General features: G+C 42.4%; 3 protein-coding genes and 1 long non-coding RNA gene across 6 annotated transcripts; all 4 read left to right on the top strand.

Moving 5' to 3' along the window:
• The first annotated feature begins 1226 nt into the window (after positions 1-1226).
• LOC146234261 (uncharacterized) lies at positions 1227-3511 on the top strand. Its single transcript, XM_084688489.1, has 5 exons — positions 1227-1383; positions 1575-1676; positions 1776-2576; positions 2672-2995; positions 3110-3511. The coding sequence occupies exons 1-5, from the start codon at positions 1351-1353 to the stop codon at positions 3509-3511; spliced, it is 1662 nt and encodes a 553-aa protein (XP_084544615.1). The 5' UTR covers positions 1227-1350.
• Positions 3512-3691: 180 nt separating this feature from the next.
• On the top strand, positions 3692-4353 carry LOC146234260 (uncharacterized). Its single transcript, XR_014741555.1, has 3 exons — positions 3692-3714; positions 3835-3886; positions 3987-4353. It is a non-coding gene; the product is annotated as an uncharacterized LOC146234260 (long non-coding RNA).
• A 3182-nt stretch (positions 4354-7535) lies between these two features.
• Positions 7536-10020, top strand: LOC146234259 (uncharacterized). The gene is made up of 6 exons (XM_084688488.1): positions 7536-7685; positions 7877-7978; positions 8078-8878; positions 8974-9297; positions 9412-9759; positions 9850-10020. The coding sequence occupies exons 1-6, from the start codon at positions 7653-7655 to the stop codon at positions 10018-10020; spliced, it is 1779 nt and encodes a 592-aa protein (XP_084544614.1). The 5' UTR covers positions 7536-7652.
• Positions 10021-12853: 2833 nt separating this feature from the next.
• LOC146234258 (uncharacterized) lies at positions 12854-16923 on the top strand. Of its 3 annotated transcripts, none has more exons than XM_084689459.1 (9): positions 12854-13157; positions 13931-13984; positions 14176-14277; positions 14377-15177; positions 15273-15596; positions 15711-16058; positions 16149-16316; positions 16437-16488; positions 16592-16923. In XM_084689459.1, the coding sequence occupies exons 2-9, from the start codon at positions 13952-13954 to the stop codon at positions 16723-16725; spliced, it is 1962 nt and encodes a 653-aa protein (XP_084545585.1). In that variant the 5' UTR covers positions 12854-13157; positions 13931-13951; the 3' UTR covers positions 16726-16923. The 3 variants fall into 3 exon arrangements, with proteins under 3 accessions (XP_084545585.1, XP_084545583.1, XP_084545584.1); XM_084689457.1 differs by having other exon boundaries at positions 16589-16922; XM_084689458.1 differs by lacking the exon at positions 12854-13157 and having other exon boundaries at positions 13835-13984; positions 16589-16923.
• Positions 16924-16942: the final 19 nt, after the last annotated feature.

Raw genomic sequence — 16942 nt, 5'->3', positions numbered from 1 at the left:
ACAGTCGTTTTGTTTGCGGTTATATGGTTTGACTGGAGTTTTACATTTGTGCATTTTATCAGACGCTTTTATCCAAAGCGACTTCCAAGAAGGTTTTAAATCATACAGGTGAAAAAAAAAACAATCATATACTTTGTCAACATCATCTTCACACATTTTTTTCCGGTTTTGAGTTACTTCCTTTCTAAATGCACCGGATTCTTCTGTTGACTCGTTTATATTTACAGTTATATCCTTGTCGTTTTGATTAAATAACGTATGTATTTTCGTCTTTGTTATTGTTTGTTGAACTGTAATGTTATTTTTCACCATCAGTGATTGACAATAGAACCGCAAGGATATGTTAACATTGGAAGTTATTGGAATAAATACGTCATAATTGGTTACGTCAAAAGTTAATATTATAAATGAAAAGACACAATTTTCAGTCACCAGAAGATATTTGACCTCGATCACGTTACGACCAATGTCGCGTTCCGTTGAATAATTTACTGCAAGAGAAGAAGAAAAACACAACTAATTCGCCAATTTAAATAACCGAATTCTCAGGCTTACGGTATGTGGTATTTTATTTAATGTAATACTTAAAAAGGTTAAGTCTTCTTTTCTATGTCAGTCCATAAATGTTGATTTGGGTTCATAGTATGTGGTTCAAAAGCAATCTCGGACAGGCCTGTGCCGATATCTGGAAGTGAGTGTCACCTTTTGAACGTATACAAGCAAAGCCAGTGATGAGCTCTAAACTAAATCTTTGTTGGATAAACTGTTGCGCTATGCTGTTATTAGGTTACCCTAAATTACTGCCGTCTATTATTAATACCAATCATGCCATATCAATTTAAGTCCATTTGTGGTAAAGGCTATTTAAATGTTTGATGGACTAATGGCGCTGGTAGGTTCCCAAGATTACAATTTTTAAACATGTAGGCAGCCTATATGAATGGACAGTATAAGCTATGGTTTATATGAATGACCCATACTGTGCATCATAACATGTATTTAGTTGGTATTATCATTGATTTCCACATCAAAATGTATGCAATTAACAGTTGGCTACCCTAATCAATATTCAGTTTTTGTGTACAGTTGTTATGGTTTTGACAAGAACCATGACGTGAGGTGATGTCACACCATTGTGATGTCACAATGTCTTAATTTTCCATGATGTCATTCCATTTTGAAGTACTAAAGTAAAAGCTTCTTTTTGTCCTCTTCACAACAGCGCCAGCATTGTAGTAAACCGTATCTGCAATAATTATCAGTAAACTGTAATGGACGTTATTTAGACATCTTTTTATAGACATTTTGATTGCCTATGTCATTCTTTAGGTAAATGACTGTTTCACCAAAATGGACAGTGAAGCAGAATATGATGAGATTCAGGTAATATTACACAGTAGGAATTTATTTAAATCTGCTATTGCTGTATACTTAATATGTTAAAGATTAAGTAACCAATGCTTATTCAAAATGTAATGTGTCTGTAAAGAAAAGAAAAAGGCTCAGAAGTCATTATTTGAGTGACATTTTGGAGATGATTATTCAGTGTTAATAGTTTCAAATGTGGAATTCAGGAGGAGAACACCAAAATGCGTGAGCTAGTTTGTGAGCTGGAGAACATTCTCAGTGAAATGCAAGCATACGAACGTCGTTTGTCAGAGCTGTTTGACGGAAAGGTATGAATGACAACAGCATTCGTTTCTGTCCTTAGCCTCTCTCATGACACTGAGCAGTTTCTCAATTGGATCTCCTTATCTCTTTCTCTCTCCGTGAAGATCACAGTGGAGGGTCTGGACACGTTCCTCCAAAAGATCCGGTCTTCGGCAGCTCAGGATGTGAGGACATGCCTCTCTCCGGCCTTGAAAGGCCTTCCTATTATGGCAACAGGGAGCATGAAGAGCACTTCCACATCATCGTCTGGACAAACCGAACCAGAGTCTTTAGCCCTGACCATGCCTGACTTCACCATGGGAGCTGCGGTCCTGGTCCCAGGCATGATGACCTGTTCCCTGAAGCACCTGCTGGAGAAACCCGGAGAGATGGTCCAGCAGTCTCTGGCTAAGTTAACCATACAGCTCAGTAACCTGGGCTTTGTCTCTGTTGTGGGAAAGAAGGCTGTGGCAGCCACTTGTGAAATCTATAATCTAGTCATGAGAGTGGTTTCCATCTTCCTGTCCCATTGTGGCAACTGCTCCAGGCACTTTCTGATCTCAGTTACAGGCATGATTGCACGGGACAACATGGCCGCTGTGCTTCGGCACTTCACAGAAACAGCCAAGACCTTCAACCAACTGGGCTTCAACAGCACCTTCTTCCAGTTGAAGCCTGTGGTCCAGGCGGTGGCGACCTATCTGGGAAGGATATACCAAAGCAAAATGGCTGCTGCCTTCAAGTACCAGCTACCCCTGGCTGATGATTATTCCTCGGAGCTTGAGGAGTTTTGTGGGAAGATCGAGGCACCCATCCTTGTTGAGGAAGTCCCCAGTGAGCTCCTGGAGAAGGTGGTGGACTCAGAGCAGAAAAGACATCTGTCTGACCTCTCTTACTGTCACAGGCCTATCCTGGCCAAACAGCTGGTATGAACCTAGACATATCTAAAGTTATTTTACCGGCCTTGCCATGTTCAATGTTCATATTGCAACATGTTCTATGTTTACGTTGTTTTTTTAAGAAAGAAGAGCTTGCTGCAGCTAGATACATCATTTATTATGATGATCCTGACGAACTCCTGGAGAAGACAGAGAAGAAGTCGGTGGAAAAGGGATCCTTGGTTGCTGTCTCTGAACGTCTTTCCCTGGCCTTACTGCCTCCTGAAGCCATACAGCTTGTGGCAACTGGACACATCGCTGATGTCCGTGTTGAAAAAGCTCTGGTGAAGGCTGAAGCCAAGGAGTTGGCTATGGACGGCCTGAAAACTTCAGCTTGCAAAGTTGTGGAGGACCCCATAGCAGCAGCCAATAAAGTGGTTGGCATGGACAATCCCCTTAATCCTGAGGTGAGAAATAATTACCTCAACATGGCACAGTCAACCTTCCCATTTGATGTTGAGTTTGTCGTGTTTTTTCTGTTGAACTGATATATTTACCTGGTTTCCTACGACTTTTTACAGATCTCTCAGACTGAGAAGGTTGCCCTCATCACTGGCAAGGCTAAGTCTCAGGTTACTACTGGAGATGTTCCTGATGAATTCCTGGAGAAGACAGAGAAGAAGTCGGTGGAAAAGGGATCCCTGGCTGCTGTCTCTGAACGTCTTTCCCTGGCCTTACGGCCTCCCGAAGCCATACAGCTTGTGGCAACTGGACACATTGCTGATGTCCGTGCTGAAAAAGCCTTCATGAAGGCTGAAGCCAAGGAGCTGGTGATGGCTGGCCTGAAGACTGCAGCTTCCAAAGTTGTGGAGGACCTCATAGCAGCTGCAGTAGAGATGGTTCCCATGAACACTCCCCTGGATACCCAGGTCTGGCATCATTCATCAAAGCTTACTTTGCTGTTCAGACAACAGTACATGTAACTTATTTAAGTCTTTACACTGATTTGCTGTTTACAGATCTCTCAGACACGGAAGGTAGCCCTCATCAATGGAAAGTCTGAGATTGCTGCTGAGGATGTTCTTAATGAACTCCTGGAGAAGGTTGTGAAAGAGTCGGAGAAGAAGAGATCCCTGGCCCTGATCTTTGTCTCTGACTGCCCCCCTTGGCCACTCAGCTTCCTCGGGTAAGAGACAATATGGGTTAAGATTTTCTAAGGTTTGTGCACCTTGCTCTTTTTTTACTAAACACCATCTTCACCTTTGGATGTTTTTACACATGTTCATTTCTGTGTCTCTGTATTCAGCTCACCGATCTTGTTCCTGAGCAGTGCAGTGGAGAGGCTGCAAAGTGTGCTGGTGAGTTATTCAAAGCTCCACGATGGCCTCCTTTTGGCCTCCATTACCTTAGTTTGAAATGCGTGGAATGAATTCAGTGATGTATGCTGTGTCTATTCAGCAGATGAAGACAGACAGGTGAAGAACAACAAGGAGAAGAAGAAGAAGAAGAAGAAGAAGAAGAAGGGAATCCGTGCATTCTTCAGAGGGCTTTGGAAGAGGATGATATGTTCCTCTGGAATCCCAAAGGATGACTGACGCCCTGTCACCTAGGAGTGTCTGTGCCCCTACAAGCAACACACAAAGTTTATTTTGAATCCAAAATAAAACAGATATTGGCATTTCCAAGAAGTTGTGATCCATGCAGAGATGTGTACACAGGTCAAAAAGTACTGGGGCTAAATGTGTAGCGGGCTCCACGACTGTAAATTAATCTTACATCATGAACATACTCTATAGTATAATTGAACTTTTATTTCATCCTCAACATATGACATCTCCATATCTGGTATAAATCAACTCGGTCTGTGCACAGTGTAAATGAAAACTTCTCATTTGTTTTTATATACATGCAATGTGCTGAAATTTAACATTAAATCCACTTTCTTGTTTTCTTTATTCAGTGACATACATTGGTGTATAGCTGCTTGTCTATGTTACAGCCTGAAAAGGGGAGATATCAATGAAGACTCTTGGAAGCGATGCATCCCTTCTGGCAGCTGCATTGAGAATCTGTATTATTTTCAAAATGATTTACATAGTTACAAAAGTTCTTTACATTCCAAAGTCAACTTGCTACAAGAACTGCCGGCTCTGTAGCCGAGCGCATTTTCTCAAGAGCAACTGCACGGGTTTCTAATGATGACACAGCTATTTTATGATTTGCCAGACTCACACACGACAACTTTGACGAGTGTTTTGTAATTATTCTGACACCTTCAGTTTCGCCAAAGCTCAAATCCGGACCAAAGAGTTTAATTGAATAAAACATTTATGGAAGAAAGGGTTTTACCCCGCCTCTTTACTAACGGAAAGACTACCTTTAATTATAAATAAAGTAAAGTAAGCAAACAGCCTTTAATCGGCCGTGACTGACGTCAACGCAGCATACTCTCGCCGGTTGTTTCATGCAGCCGCAGTCCATGTCGAATGCACCTAATGTCACATGGTCTGTCCACGGTGAGGAAGTCACATGGTCTGTCCACATTACTGAGGAAGTCACATGGTCTGTCCACATTACTGAGGAAGTCACATGGTCTGTCCACATCACTGAGGAAGTCACATGGTCTGTCCACATCACTGAGGAAGTCACATGGTCTGTCCACATCACTGAGGAAGTCACATGGTCTGTCCACACTGAGGCTGTTGTGAAGAAGGGACAACAGCGCCTCTTCTTCTCGAGACGGCAGAGGAAATTTTGAATGAACCACCACATCCTCACGCTGTTCTACACCAGCACTGTGGAGAACCTCCTGACTGGCTGCATCGCTGTCTGATACGGCAACAGCACTGCCCTCAACTGCATACGTGTTGTGTATTTTATTGTACCTGTGTATTGTCTATACATATTGTAATTTATTTAGGTGTATATTGTACATTGTGTTGCGTAACGGATGTGTATATTGCGTTGTGTATAAATGAGATTATGTTGTTATAATTGTTAAATATTGCTTATTTGCCTGTACCTGCGCCCACGACTTTCAACCTCTGTTGCAGTCCTGTATGGTTGAGTGACGATAAAAGGGTGTGATTTGATTTTGATATGATTTAAGGCGCCTCCCTATGGAAATAAAAACCGACTAACTGCTTCTTTTCAATTATCTGTTTAATTTATCAGGGATACACAGGCATCTTGTAAACCATTGTGATCAGTAGCGGACTGGCCATCGGGAGAATCGGGAGGCCGAAGCACTTTTGGGCCGGAGGGCCGCCGGCCCATCATTTTTACTACTAATAAAAATCTTTGAAGAAGATTGAGCGAAACGGTTGGCCGGCCCCCCTTTCCCCCAGGCCGGTTGGTCTATTCCAAATGAACGTCTATGCAGCCCTTAGTGCCGCTTACACACAACAGTGACAGTGACACTGACAGATCGAAAGTTAACTATAGAGACAATATAAAGATGGAAAACCACTAGGTTAAGAAACGTAAACGTAATTACCTTCACTAAACAATGTTTTACCAATTGGACAAACGGCTATGTTTGTTTGTTTTACATCAAGCTCAAAAAACTATTTTTCCCTCAAATTAGCCAAAAGAATTCGCTCGCGCGCTCGCATTAAGCGTGGAAGTCCCAAAGCATCACATCAGGCACAGAATTTGCATGTATTAGCAGGGCGCTCGCTGTGGTGGCGTATACGGGACCGGTTCTGGTAGGCCGGTCCGAATTAAAGTCCAGGCCCAATTTCTACTCCCAGTCCCGTCCATGATTGTGATCCACAGTCGTTTTGTTTGCGGTTATATGGTTTGACTGGAGTTTTACATTTGTGCATTTTATCAGACGCTTTTATCCAAAGCGACTTCCAAGAAGGTTTTAAATCATACAGGTGAAAAAAAAAAACAATCATATACTTTGTCAACATCATCTTCACACATTTTTTTCCGGTTTTGAGTTACTTCCTTTCTAAATGCACCGGATTCTTCTGTTGACTCGTTTATATTTACAGTTATATCCTTGTCGTTTTGATTAAATAACGTATGTATTTTCGTCTTTGTTATTGTTTGTTGAACTGTAATGTTATTTTTCACCATCAGTGATTGACAATAGAACCGCAAGGATATGTTAACATTGGAAGTTATTGGAATAAATACGTCATAATTGGTTACGTCAAAAGTTAATATTATAAATGAAAAGACACAATTTTCAGTCACCAGAAGATATTTGACCTCGATCACGTTACGACCAATGTCGCGTTCCGTTGAATAATTTACTGCAAGAGAAGAAGAAAAACACAACTAATTCGCCAATTTAAATAACCGAATTCTCAGGCTTACGGTATGTGGTATTTTATTTAATGTAATACTTAAAAAGGTTAAGTCTTCTTTTCTATGTCAGTCCATAAATGTTGATTTGGGTTCATAGTATGTGGTTCAAAAGCAATCTCGGACAGGCCTGTGCCGATATCTGGAAGTGAGTGTCACCTTTTGAACGTATACAAGCAAAGCCAGTGATGAGCTCTAAACTAAATCTTTGTTGGATAAACTGTTGCGCTATGCTGTTATTAGGTTACCCTAAATTACTGCCGTCTATTATTAATACCAATCATGCCATATCAATTTAAGTCCATTTGTGGTAAAGGCTATTTAAATGTTTGATGGACTAATGGCGCTGGTAGGTTCCCAAGATTACAATTTTCAAACATGTAGGCAGCTTATATGAATGGACAGTATAAGCTATGGTTTATATGAATGACCCATACTGTGCATCATAACATGTATTTAGTTGGTATTATCATTGATTTCCACATCAAAATGTATGCAATTAACAGTTGGCTACCCTAATCAATATTCAGTTTTTGTGTACAGTTGTTATGGTTTTGACAAGAACCATGACGTGAGGTGATGTCACACCATTGTGATGTCACAATGTCTTAATTTTCCATGATGTCATTCCATTCTGAAGTACTAAAGTAAAAGCTTCTTTTTGTCCTCTTCACAACAGCGCCAGCATTGTCGTAAACCGTATCTGCAATAATTATCAGTAAACTGTAATGGACGTTATTTAGACATCTTTTTATAGACATTTTGATTGCCTATGTCATTCTTTAGGTAAATGACTGTTTCACCAAAATGGACAGTGAAGCAGAATATGATGAGATTCAGGTAATATTACACAGTAGGAATTTATTTAAATCTGCTATTGCTGTATACTTAATATGTTAAAGATTAAGTAACCAATGCTTATTCAAAATGTAATGTGTCTGTAAAGAAAAGAAAAAGGCTCAGAAGTCATTATTTGAGTGACATTTTGGAGATGATTATTCAGTGTTAATAGTTTCAAATGTGGAATTCAGGAGGAGAACACCAAAATGCGTGAGCTAGTTTGTGAGCTGGAGAACATTCTCAGTGAAATGCAAGCATACGAACGTCGTTTGTCAGAGCTGTTTGACGGAAAGGTATGAATGACAACAGCATTCGTTTCTGTCCTTAGCCTCTCTCATGACACTGAGCAGTTTCTCAATTGGATCTCCTTATCTCTTTCTCTCTCCGTGAAGATCACAGTGGAGGGTCTGGACACGTTCCTCCAAAAGATCCGGTCTTCGGCAGCTCAGGATGTGAGGACATGCCTCTCTCCGGCCTTGAAAGGCCTTCCTATTATGGCAACAGGGAGCATGAAGAGCACTTCCACATCATCGTCTGGACAAACCGAACCAGAGTCTTTAGCCCTGACCATGCCTGACTTCACCATGGGAGCTGCGGTCCTGGTCCCAGGCATGATGACCTGTTCCCTGAAGCACCTGCTGGAGAAACCCGGAGAGATGGTCCAGCAGTCTCTGGCTAAGTTAACCATACAGCTCAGTAACCTGGGCTTTGTCTCTGTTGTGGGAAAGAAGGCTGTGGCAGCCACTTGTGAAATCTATAATCTAGTCATGAGAGTGGTTTCCATCTTCCTGTCCCATTGTGGCAACTGCTCCAGGCACTTTCTGATCTCAGTTACAGGCATGATTGCACGGGACAACATGGCCGCTGTGCTTCGGCGCTTCACAGAAACAGCCAAGACCTTCAACCAACTGGGCTTCAACAGCACCTTCTTCCAGTTGAAGCCTGTGGTCCAGGCGGTGGCGACCTATATGGGAAGGATATACCAAAGCAAAATGGCTGCTGCCTTCAAGTACCAGCTACCCCTGGCTGATGATTATTCCTCGGAGCTTGAGGAGTTTTGTGGGAAGATCGAGGCACCCATCCTTGTTGAGGAAGTCCCCAGTGAGCTCCTGGAGAAGGTGGTGGACTCAGAGCAGAAAAGACATCTGTCTGACCTCTCTTACTGTCACAGGCCTATCCTGGCCAAACAGCTGGTATGAACCTAGACATATCTAAAGTTATTTTACCGGCCTTGCCATGTTCAATGTTCATATTGCAACATGTTCTATGTTTACGTTGTTTTTTTAAGAAAGAAGAGCTTGCTGCAGCTAGATACATCATTTATTATGATGATCCTGACGAACTCCTGGAGAAGACAGAGAAGAAGTCGGTGGAAAAGGGATCCTTGGTTGCTGTCTCTGAACGTCTTTCCCTGGCCTTACTGCCTCCTGAAGCCATACAGCTTGTGGCAACTGGACACATCGCTGATGTCCGTGTTGAAAAAGCTCTGGTGAAGGCTGAAGCCAAGGAGTTGGCTATGGACGGCCTGAAAACTTCAGCTTGCAAAGTTGTGGAGGACCCCATAGCAGCAGCCAATAAAGTGGTTGGCATGGACAATCCCCTTAATCCTGAGGTGAGAAATAATTACCTCAACATGGCACAGTCAACCTTCCCATTTGATGTTGAGTTTGTCGTGTTTTTTCTGTTGAACTGATATATTTACCTGGTTTCCTACGACTTTTTACAGATCTCTCAGACTGAGAAGGTTGCCCTCATCACTGGCAAGGCTAAGTCTCAGGTTACTACTGGAGATGTTCCTGATGAACTCCTGGAGAAGACAGAGAAGAAGTCGGTGGAAAAGGGATCCCTGGCTGCTGTCTCTGAACGTCTTTCCCTGGCCTTACGGCCTCCCGAAGCCATACAGCTTGTGGCAACTGGACACATTGCTGATGTCCGTGCTGAAAAAGCCTTCATGAAGGCTGAAGCCAAGGAGCTGGTGATGGCTGGCCTGAAGACTGCAGCTTCCAAAGTTGTGGAGGACCTCATAGCAGCTGCAGTAGAGATGGTTCCCATGACCACTCCCCTGGATACCCAGGTCTGGCATCATTCATCAAAGCTTACTTTGCTGTTCAGACAACAGTACATGTAACTTATTTAAGTCTTTACACTGATTTGCTGTTTACAGATCTCTCAGACACGGAAGGTAGCCCTCATCAATGGAAAGTCTGAGATTGCTGCTGAGGATGTTCTTAATGAACTCCTGGAGAAGGTTGTGAAAGAGTCGGAGAAGAAGAGATCCCTGGCCCTGATCTTTGTCTCTGACTGCCCCCCTTGGCCACTCAGCTTCCTCGGGTAAGAGACAATATGGGTTAAGATTTTCTAAGGTTTGTGCACCTTGCTCTTTTTTTACTAAACACCATCTTCACCTTTGGATGTTTTTACACATGTTCATTTCTGTGTCTCTGTATTCAGCTCACCGATCTTGTTCCTGAGCAGTGCAGTGGAGAGGCTGCAAAGTGTGCTGGTGAGTTATTCAAAGCTCCACGATGGCCTCCTTTTGGCCTCCATTACCTTAGTTTGAAATGCGTGGAATGAATTCAGTGATGTATGCTGTGTCTATTCAGCAGATGAAGACAGACAGGTGAAGAACAACAAGGAGAAGAAGAAGAAGAAGAAGAAGAAGAAGGGAATCCGTGCATTCTTCAGAGGGCTTTGGAAGAGGATGATATGTTCCTCTGGAATCCCAAAGGATGACTGACGCCCTGTCACCTAGGAGTGTCTGTGCCCCTACAAGCAACACACAAAGTTTATTTTGAATCCAAAATAAAACAGATATTGGCATTTCCAAGAAGTTGTGATCCATGCAGAGATGTGTACACAGGTCAAAAAGTACTGGGGCTAAATGTGTAGCGGGCTCCACGACTGTAAATTAATCTTACATCATGAACATACTCTATAGTATAATTGAACTTTTATTTCATCCTCAACATATGACATCTCCATATCTGGTATAAATCAACTCGGTCTGTGCACAGTGTAAATGAAAACTTCTCATTTGTTTTTATATACATGCAATGTGCTGAAATTTAACATTAAATCCACTTTCTTGTTTTCTTTATTCAGTGACATACATTGGTGTATAGCTGCTTGTCTATGTTACAGCCTGAAAAGGGGAGATATCAATGAAGACTCTTGGAAGCGATGCATCCCTTCTGGCAGCTGCATTGAGAATCTGTATTATTTTCAAAATGATTTACATAGTTACAAAAGTTCTTTACATTCCAAAGTCAACTTGCTACAAGAACTGCCGGCTCTGTAGCCGAGCGCATTTTCTCAAGAGCAACTGCACGGGTTTCTAATGATGACACAGCTATTTTATGATTTGCCAGACTCACACACGACAACTTTGACGAGTGTTTTGTAATTATTCTGACACCTTCAGTTTCGCCAAAGCTCAAATCCGGACCAAAGAGTTTAATTGAATAAAACATTTATGGAAGAAAGGGTTTTACCCCGCCTCTTTACTAACGGAAAGACTACCTTTAATTATAAATAAAGTAAAGTAAGCAAACAGCCTTTAATCGGCCGTGACTGACGTCAACGCAGCATACTCTCGCCGGTTGTTTCATGCAGCCGCAGTCCATGTCGAATGCACCTAATGTCACATGGTCTGTCCACGGTGAGGAAGTCACATGGTCTGTCCACATTACTGAGGAAGTCACATGGTCTGTCCACATTACTGAGGAAGTCACATGGTCTGTCCACATCACTGAGGAAGTCACATGGTCTGTCCACATCACTGAGGAAGTCACATGGTCTGTCCACATCACTGAGGAAGTCACATGGTCTGTCCACACTGAGGCTGTTGTGAAGAAGGGACAACAGCGCCTCTTCTTCTCGAGACGGCAGAGGAAATTTTGAATGAACCACCACATCCTCACGCTGTTCTACACCAGCACTGTGGAGAACCTCCTGACTGGCTGCATCGCTGTCTGATACGGCAACAGCACTGCCCTCAACTGCATACGTGTTGTGTATTTTATTGTACCTGTGTATTGTCTATACATATTGTAATTTATTTAGGTGTATATTGTACATTGTGTTGCGTAACGGATGTGTATATTGCGTTGTGTATAAATGAGATTATGTTGTTATAATTGTTAAATATTGCTTATTTGCCTGTACCTGCGCCCACGACTTTCAACCTCTGTTGCAGTCCTGTATGGTTGAGTGACGATAAAAGGGTGTGATTTGATTTTGATATGATTTAAGGCGCCTCCCTATGGAAATAAAAACCGACTAACTGCTTCTTTTCAATTATCTGTTTAATTTATCAGGGATACACAGGCATCTTGTAAACCATTGTGATCAGTAGCGGACTGGCCATCGGGAGAATCGGGAGGCCGAAGCACTTTTGGGCCGGAGGGCCGCCGGCCCATCATTTTTACTACTAATAAAAATCTTTGAAGAAGATTGAGCGAAACGGTTGGCCGGCCCCCCTTTCCCCCAGGCCGGTTGGTCTATTCCAAATGAACGTCTATGCAGCCCTTAGTGCCGCTTACACACAACAGTGACAGTGACACTGACAGATCGAAAGTTAACTATAGAGACAATATAAAGATGGAAAACCACTAGGTTAAGAAACGTAAACGTAATTACCTTCACTAAACAATGTTTTACCAATTGGACAAACGGCTATGTTTGTTTGTTTTACATCAAGCTCAAAAAACTATTTTTCCCTCAAATTAGCCAAAAGAATTCGCTCGCGCGCTCGCATTAAGCGTGGAAGTCCCAAAGCATCACATCAGGCACAGAATTTGCATGTATTAGCAGGGCGCTCGCTGTGGTGGCGTATACGGGACCGGTTCTGGTAGGCCGGTCCGGATTAAAGTCCAGGCCCAATTTCTACTCCCAGTCCCGTCCATGATTGTGATCCACAGTCGTTTTGTTTGCGGTTATATGGTTTGACTGGAGTTTTACATTTGTGCATTTTATCAGACGCTTTTATCCAAAGCGACTTCCAAGAAGGTTTTAAATCATACAGGTGAAAAAAAAAAACAATCATATACTTTGTCAACATCATCTTCACACATTTTTTTCCGGTTTTGAGTTACTTCCTTTCTAAATGCACCGGATTCTTCTGTTGACTCGTTTATATTTACAGTTATATCCTTGTCGTTTTGATTAAATAACGTATGTATTTTCGTCTTTGTTATTGTTTGTTGAACTGTAATGTTATTTTTCACCATCAGTGATTGACAATAGAACCGCAAGGATATGTTAACATTGGAAGTTATTGGAATAAATACGTCATAATTGGTTACGTCAAAAGTTAATATTATAAATGAAAAGACACAATTTTCAGTCACCAGAAGATATTTGACCTCGATCACGTTACGACCAATGTCGCGTTCCGTTGAATAATTTACTGCAAGAGAAGAAGAAAAACACAACTAATTCGCCAATTTAAATAACCGAATTCTCAGGCTTACGGTATGTGGTATTTTATTTAATGTAATACTTAAAAAGGTTAAGTCTTCTTTTCTATGTCAGTCCATAAATGTTGATTTGGGTTCATAGTATGTGGTTCAAAAGCAATCTCGGACAGGCCTGTGCCGATATCTGGAAGTGAGTGTCACCTTTTGAACGTATACAAGCAGAGCCAGTGATGAGCTCTAAACTAAATCTTTGTTGGATAAACTGTTGCGCTATGCTGTTATTAGGTTACCCTAAATTACTGCCGTCTATTATTAATACCAATCATGCCATATCAATTTAAGTCCATTTGTGGTAAAGGCTATTTAAATGTTTGATGGACTAATGGCGCTGGTAGGTTCCCAAGATTACAATTTTCAAACATGTAGGCAGCTTATATGAATGGACAGTATAAGCTATGGTTTATATGAATGACCCATACTGTGCATCATAACATGTATTTAGTTGGTATTATCATTGATTTCCACATCAAAATGTATGCAATTAACAGTTGGCTACCCTAATCAATATTCAGTTTTTGTGTACAGTTGTTATGGTTTTGACAAGAACCATGACGTGAGGTGATGTCACACCATTGTGATGTCACAATGTCTTAATTTTCCATGATGTCATTCCATTCTGAAGTACTAAAGTAAAAGCTTCTTTTTGTCCTCTTCACAACAGCGCCAGCATTGTCGTAAACCGTATCTGCAATAATTATCAGTAAACTGTAATGGACGTTATTTAGACATCTTTTTATAGACATTTTGATTGCCTATGTCATTCTTTAGGTAAATGACTGTTTCACCAAAATGGACAGTGAAGCAGAATATGATGAGATTCAGGTAATATTACACAGTAGGAATTTATTTAAATCTGCTATTGCTGTATACTTAATATGTTAAAGATTAAGTAACCAATGCTTATTCAAAATGTAATGTGTCTGTAAAGAAAAGAAAAAGGCTCAGAAGTCATTATTTGAGTGACATTTTGGAGATGATTATTCAGTGTTAATAGTTTCAAATGTGGAATTCAGGAGGAGAACACCAAAATGCGTGAGCTAGTTTGTGAGCTGGAGAACATTCTCAGTGAAATGCAAGCATACGAACGTCGTTTGTCAGAGCTGTTTGACGGAAAGGTATGAATGACAACAGCATTCGTTTCTGTCCTTAGCCTCTCTCATGACACTGAGCAGTTTCTCAATTGGATCTCCTTATCTCTTTCTCTCTCCGTGAAGATCACAGTGGAGGGTCTGGACACGTTCCTCCAAAAGATCCGGTCTTCGGCAGCTCAGGATGTGAGGACATGCCTCTCTCCGGCCTTGAAAGGCCTTCCTATTATGGCAACAGGGAGCATGAAGAGCACTTCCACATCATCGTCTGGACAAACCGAACCAGAGTCTTTAGCCCTGACCATGCCTGACTTCACCATGGGAGCTGCGGTCCTGGTCCCAGGCATGATGACCTGTTCCCTGAAGCACCTGCTGGAGAAACCCGGAGAGATGGTCCAGCAGTCTCTGGCTAAGTTAACCATACAGCTCAGTAACCTGGGCTTTGTCTCTGTTGTGGGAAAGAAGGCTGTGGCAGCCACTTGTGAAATCTATAATCTAGTCATGAGAGTGGTTTCCATCTTCCTGTCCCATTGTGGCAACTGCTCCAGGCACTTTCTGATCTCAGTTACAGGCATGATTGCACGGGACAACATGGCCGCTGTGCTTCGGCGCTTCACAGAAACAGCCAAGACCTTCAACCAACTGGGCTTCAACAGCACCTTCTTCCAGTTGAAGCCTGTGGTCCAGGCGGTGGCGACCTATCTGGGAAGGATATACCAAAGCAAAATGGCTGCTGCCTTCAAGTACCAGCTACCCCTGGCTGATGATTATTCCTCGGAGCTTGAGGAGTTTTGTGGGAAGATCGAGGCACCCATCCTTGTTGAGGAAGTCCCCAGTGAGCTCCTGGAGAAGGTGGTGGACTCAGAGCAGAAAAGACATCTGTCTGACCTCTCTTACTGTCACAGGCCTATCCTGGCCAAACAGCTGGTATGAACCTAGACATATCTAAAGTTATTTTACCGGCCTTGCCATGTTCAATGTTCATATTGCAACATGTTCTATGTTTACGTTGTTTTTTTAAGAAAGAAGAGCTTGCTGCAGCTAGATACATCATTTATTATGATGATCCTGACGAACTCCTGGAGAAGACAGAGAAGAAGTCGGTGGAAAAGGGATCCTTGGTTGCTGTCTCTGAACGTCTTTCCCTGGCCTTACTGCCTCCTGAAGCCATACAGCTTGTGGCAACTGGACACATCGCTGATGTCCGTGTTGAAAAAGCTCTGGTGAAGGCTGAAGCCAAGGAGTTGGTTATGGACGGCCTGAAAACTTCAGCTTGCAAAGTTGTGGAGGACCCCATAGCAGCAGCCAATAAAGTGGTTGGCATGGACAATCCCCTTAATCCTGAGGTGAGAAATAATTACCTCAACATGGCACAGTCAACCTTCCCATTTGATGTTGAGTTTGTCGTGTTTTTTCTGTTGAACTGATATATTTACCTGGTTTCCTACGACTTTTTACAGATCTCTCAGACTGAGAAGGTTGCCCTCATCACTGGCAAGGCTAAGTCTCAGGTTACTACTGAAGATGTTCCTGATGAACTCCTGGAGAAGACAGAGAAGAAGTCGGTGAAAAAGGGATCCCTGGCTGCTGTCTCTGAACGTCTTTCCCTGGCCTTACTGCCTCCCGAAGCCATACAGCTTGTGGCAACTGGACACATTGCTGATGTCCGTGCTGAAAAAGCCTCCATGAAGGCTGAAGCCAAGGAGCTGGTGATGGCTGGCCTGAAGACTGCAGCTTCCAAAGTTGTGGAGGACCTCATAGCAGCTGCAGTAGAGATGGTTCCCATGACCACTCCCCTGGATACCCAGGTCTGGCATCATTCATCAAAGCTTACTTTGCTGTTCAGACAACAGTACATGTAACTTATTTAAGTCTTTACACTGATTTGCTGTTTACAGATCTCTCAGACACGGAAGGTAGCCCTCATCAATGGAAAGTCTGAGATTGCTGCTGAGGATGTTCTTAATGAACTCCTGGAGAAGGTTGTGAAAGAGTCGGAGAAGAAGAGATCCCTGGCCCTGATCTTTGTCTCTGACTGCCCCCCCTTGGCCACTCAGCTTCCTCGGGTAAGAGACAATATGGGTTAAGATTTTCTAAGGTTTGTGCACCTTGCTCTTTTTTTACTAAACACCATCTTCACCTTTGGATGTTTTTACACATGTTCATTTCTGTGTCTCTGTATTCAGCTCACCGATCTTGTTCCTGAGCAGTGCAGTGGAGAGGCTGCAAAGTGTGCTGGTGAGTTATTCAAAGCTCCACGATGGCCTCCTTTTGGCCTCCATTACCTTAGTTTGAAATGCGTGGAATGAATTCAGTGATGTATGCTGTGTCTATTCAGCAGATGAAGACAGACAGGTGAAGAACAACAAGGAGAAGAAGAAGAAGAAGAAGAAGAAGAAGAAGGGAATCCGTGCATTCTTCAGAGGGCTTTGGAAGAGGATGATATGTTCCTCTGGAATCCCAAAGGATGACTGACGCCCTGTCACCTAGGAGTGTCTGTGCCCCTACAAGCAACACACAAAGTTTATTTTGAATCCAAAATAAAACAGATATTGGCATTTCCAAGAAGTTGTGATCCATGCAGAGATGTGTACACAGGTCAAAAAGTACTGGGGCTAAATGTGTAGCGGGCTCCACGACTGTAAATTAATCTTACATCATGAACATACTCTATAGTATAATTGAACTTTTA

The sequence above is a fragment of the Hypomesus nipponensis genome, chromosome 23, assembly GCF_054491055.1.
Source record: "Hypomesus nipponensis isolate SF chromosome 23, ASM5449105v1, whole genome shotgun sequence".
NCBI classification, from domain to species: Eukaryota; Metazoa; Chordata; class Actinopteri; order Osmeriformes; family Osmeridae; genus Hypomesus; species Hypomesus nipponensis.
This window is presented reverse-complemented; position numbering and strand designations above follow the sequence as displayed.

Coding starts and splice junctions, on each gene's coding strand:
- LOC146234258 (XM_084689458.1), top strand. CDS start 13,952: ATGGACAGTGAAGCAGAATATGATGAGATTCAG. Junction 14,278..14,376: donor CAGAGCTGTTTGACGGAAAG/GTATGAATGACA, acceptor CTCTCCGTGAAG/ATCACAGTGGAGGGTCTGGA. Junction 15,597..15,710: donor ACAATCCCCTTAATCCTGAG/GTGAGAAATAAT, acceptor GACTTTTTACAG/ATCTCTCAGACTGAGAAGGT.
- LOC146234259 (XM_084688488.1), top strand. CDS start 7,653: ATGGACAGTGAAGCAGAATATGATGAGATTCAG. Junction 7,979..8,077: donor CAGAGCTGTTTGACGGAAAG/GTATGAATGACA, acceptor CTCTCCGTGAAG/ATCACAGTGGAGGGTCTGGA. Junction 8,879..8,973: donor CTATCCTGGCCAAACAGCTG/GTATGAACCTAG, acceptor TGTTTTTTTAAG/AAAGAAGAGCTTGCTGCAGC.
- LOC146234261 (XM_084688489.1), top strand. CDS start 1,351: ATGGACAGTGAAGCAGAATATGATGAGATTCAG. Junction 1,384..1,574: donor CAGAATATGATGAGATTCAG/GTAATATTACAC, acceptor TGTGGAATTCAG/GAGGAGAACACCAAAATGCG. Junction 2,577..2,671: donor CTATCCTGGCCAAACAGCTG/GTATGAACCTAG, acceptor TGTTTTTTTAAG/AAAGAAGAGCTTGCTGCAGC.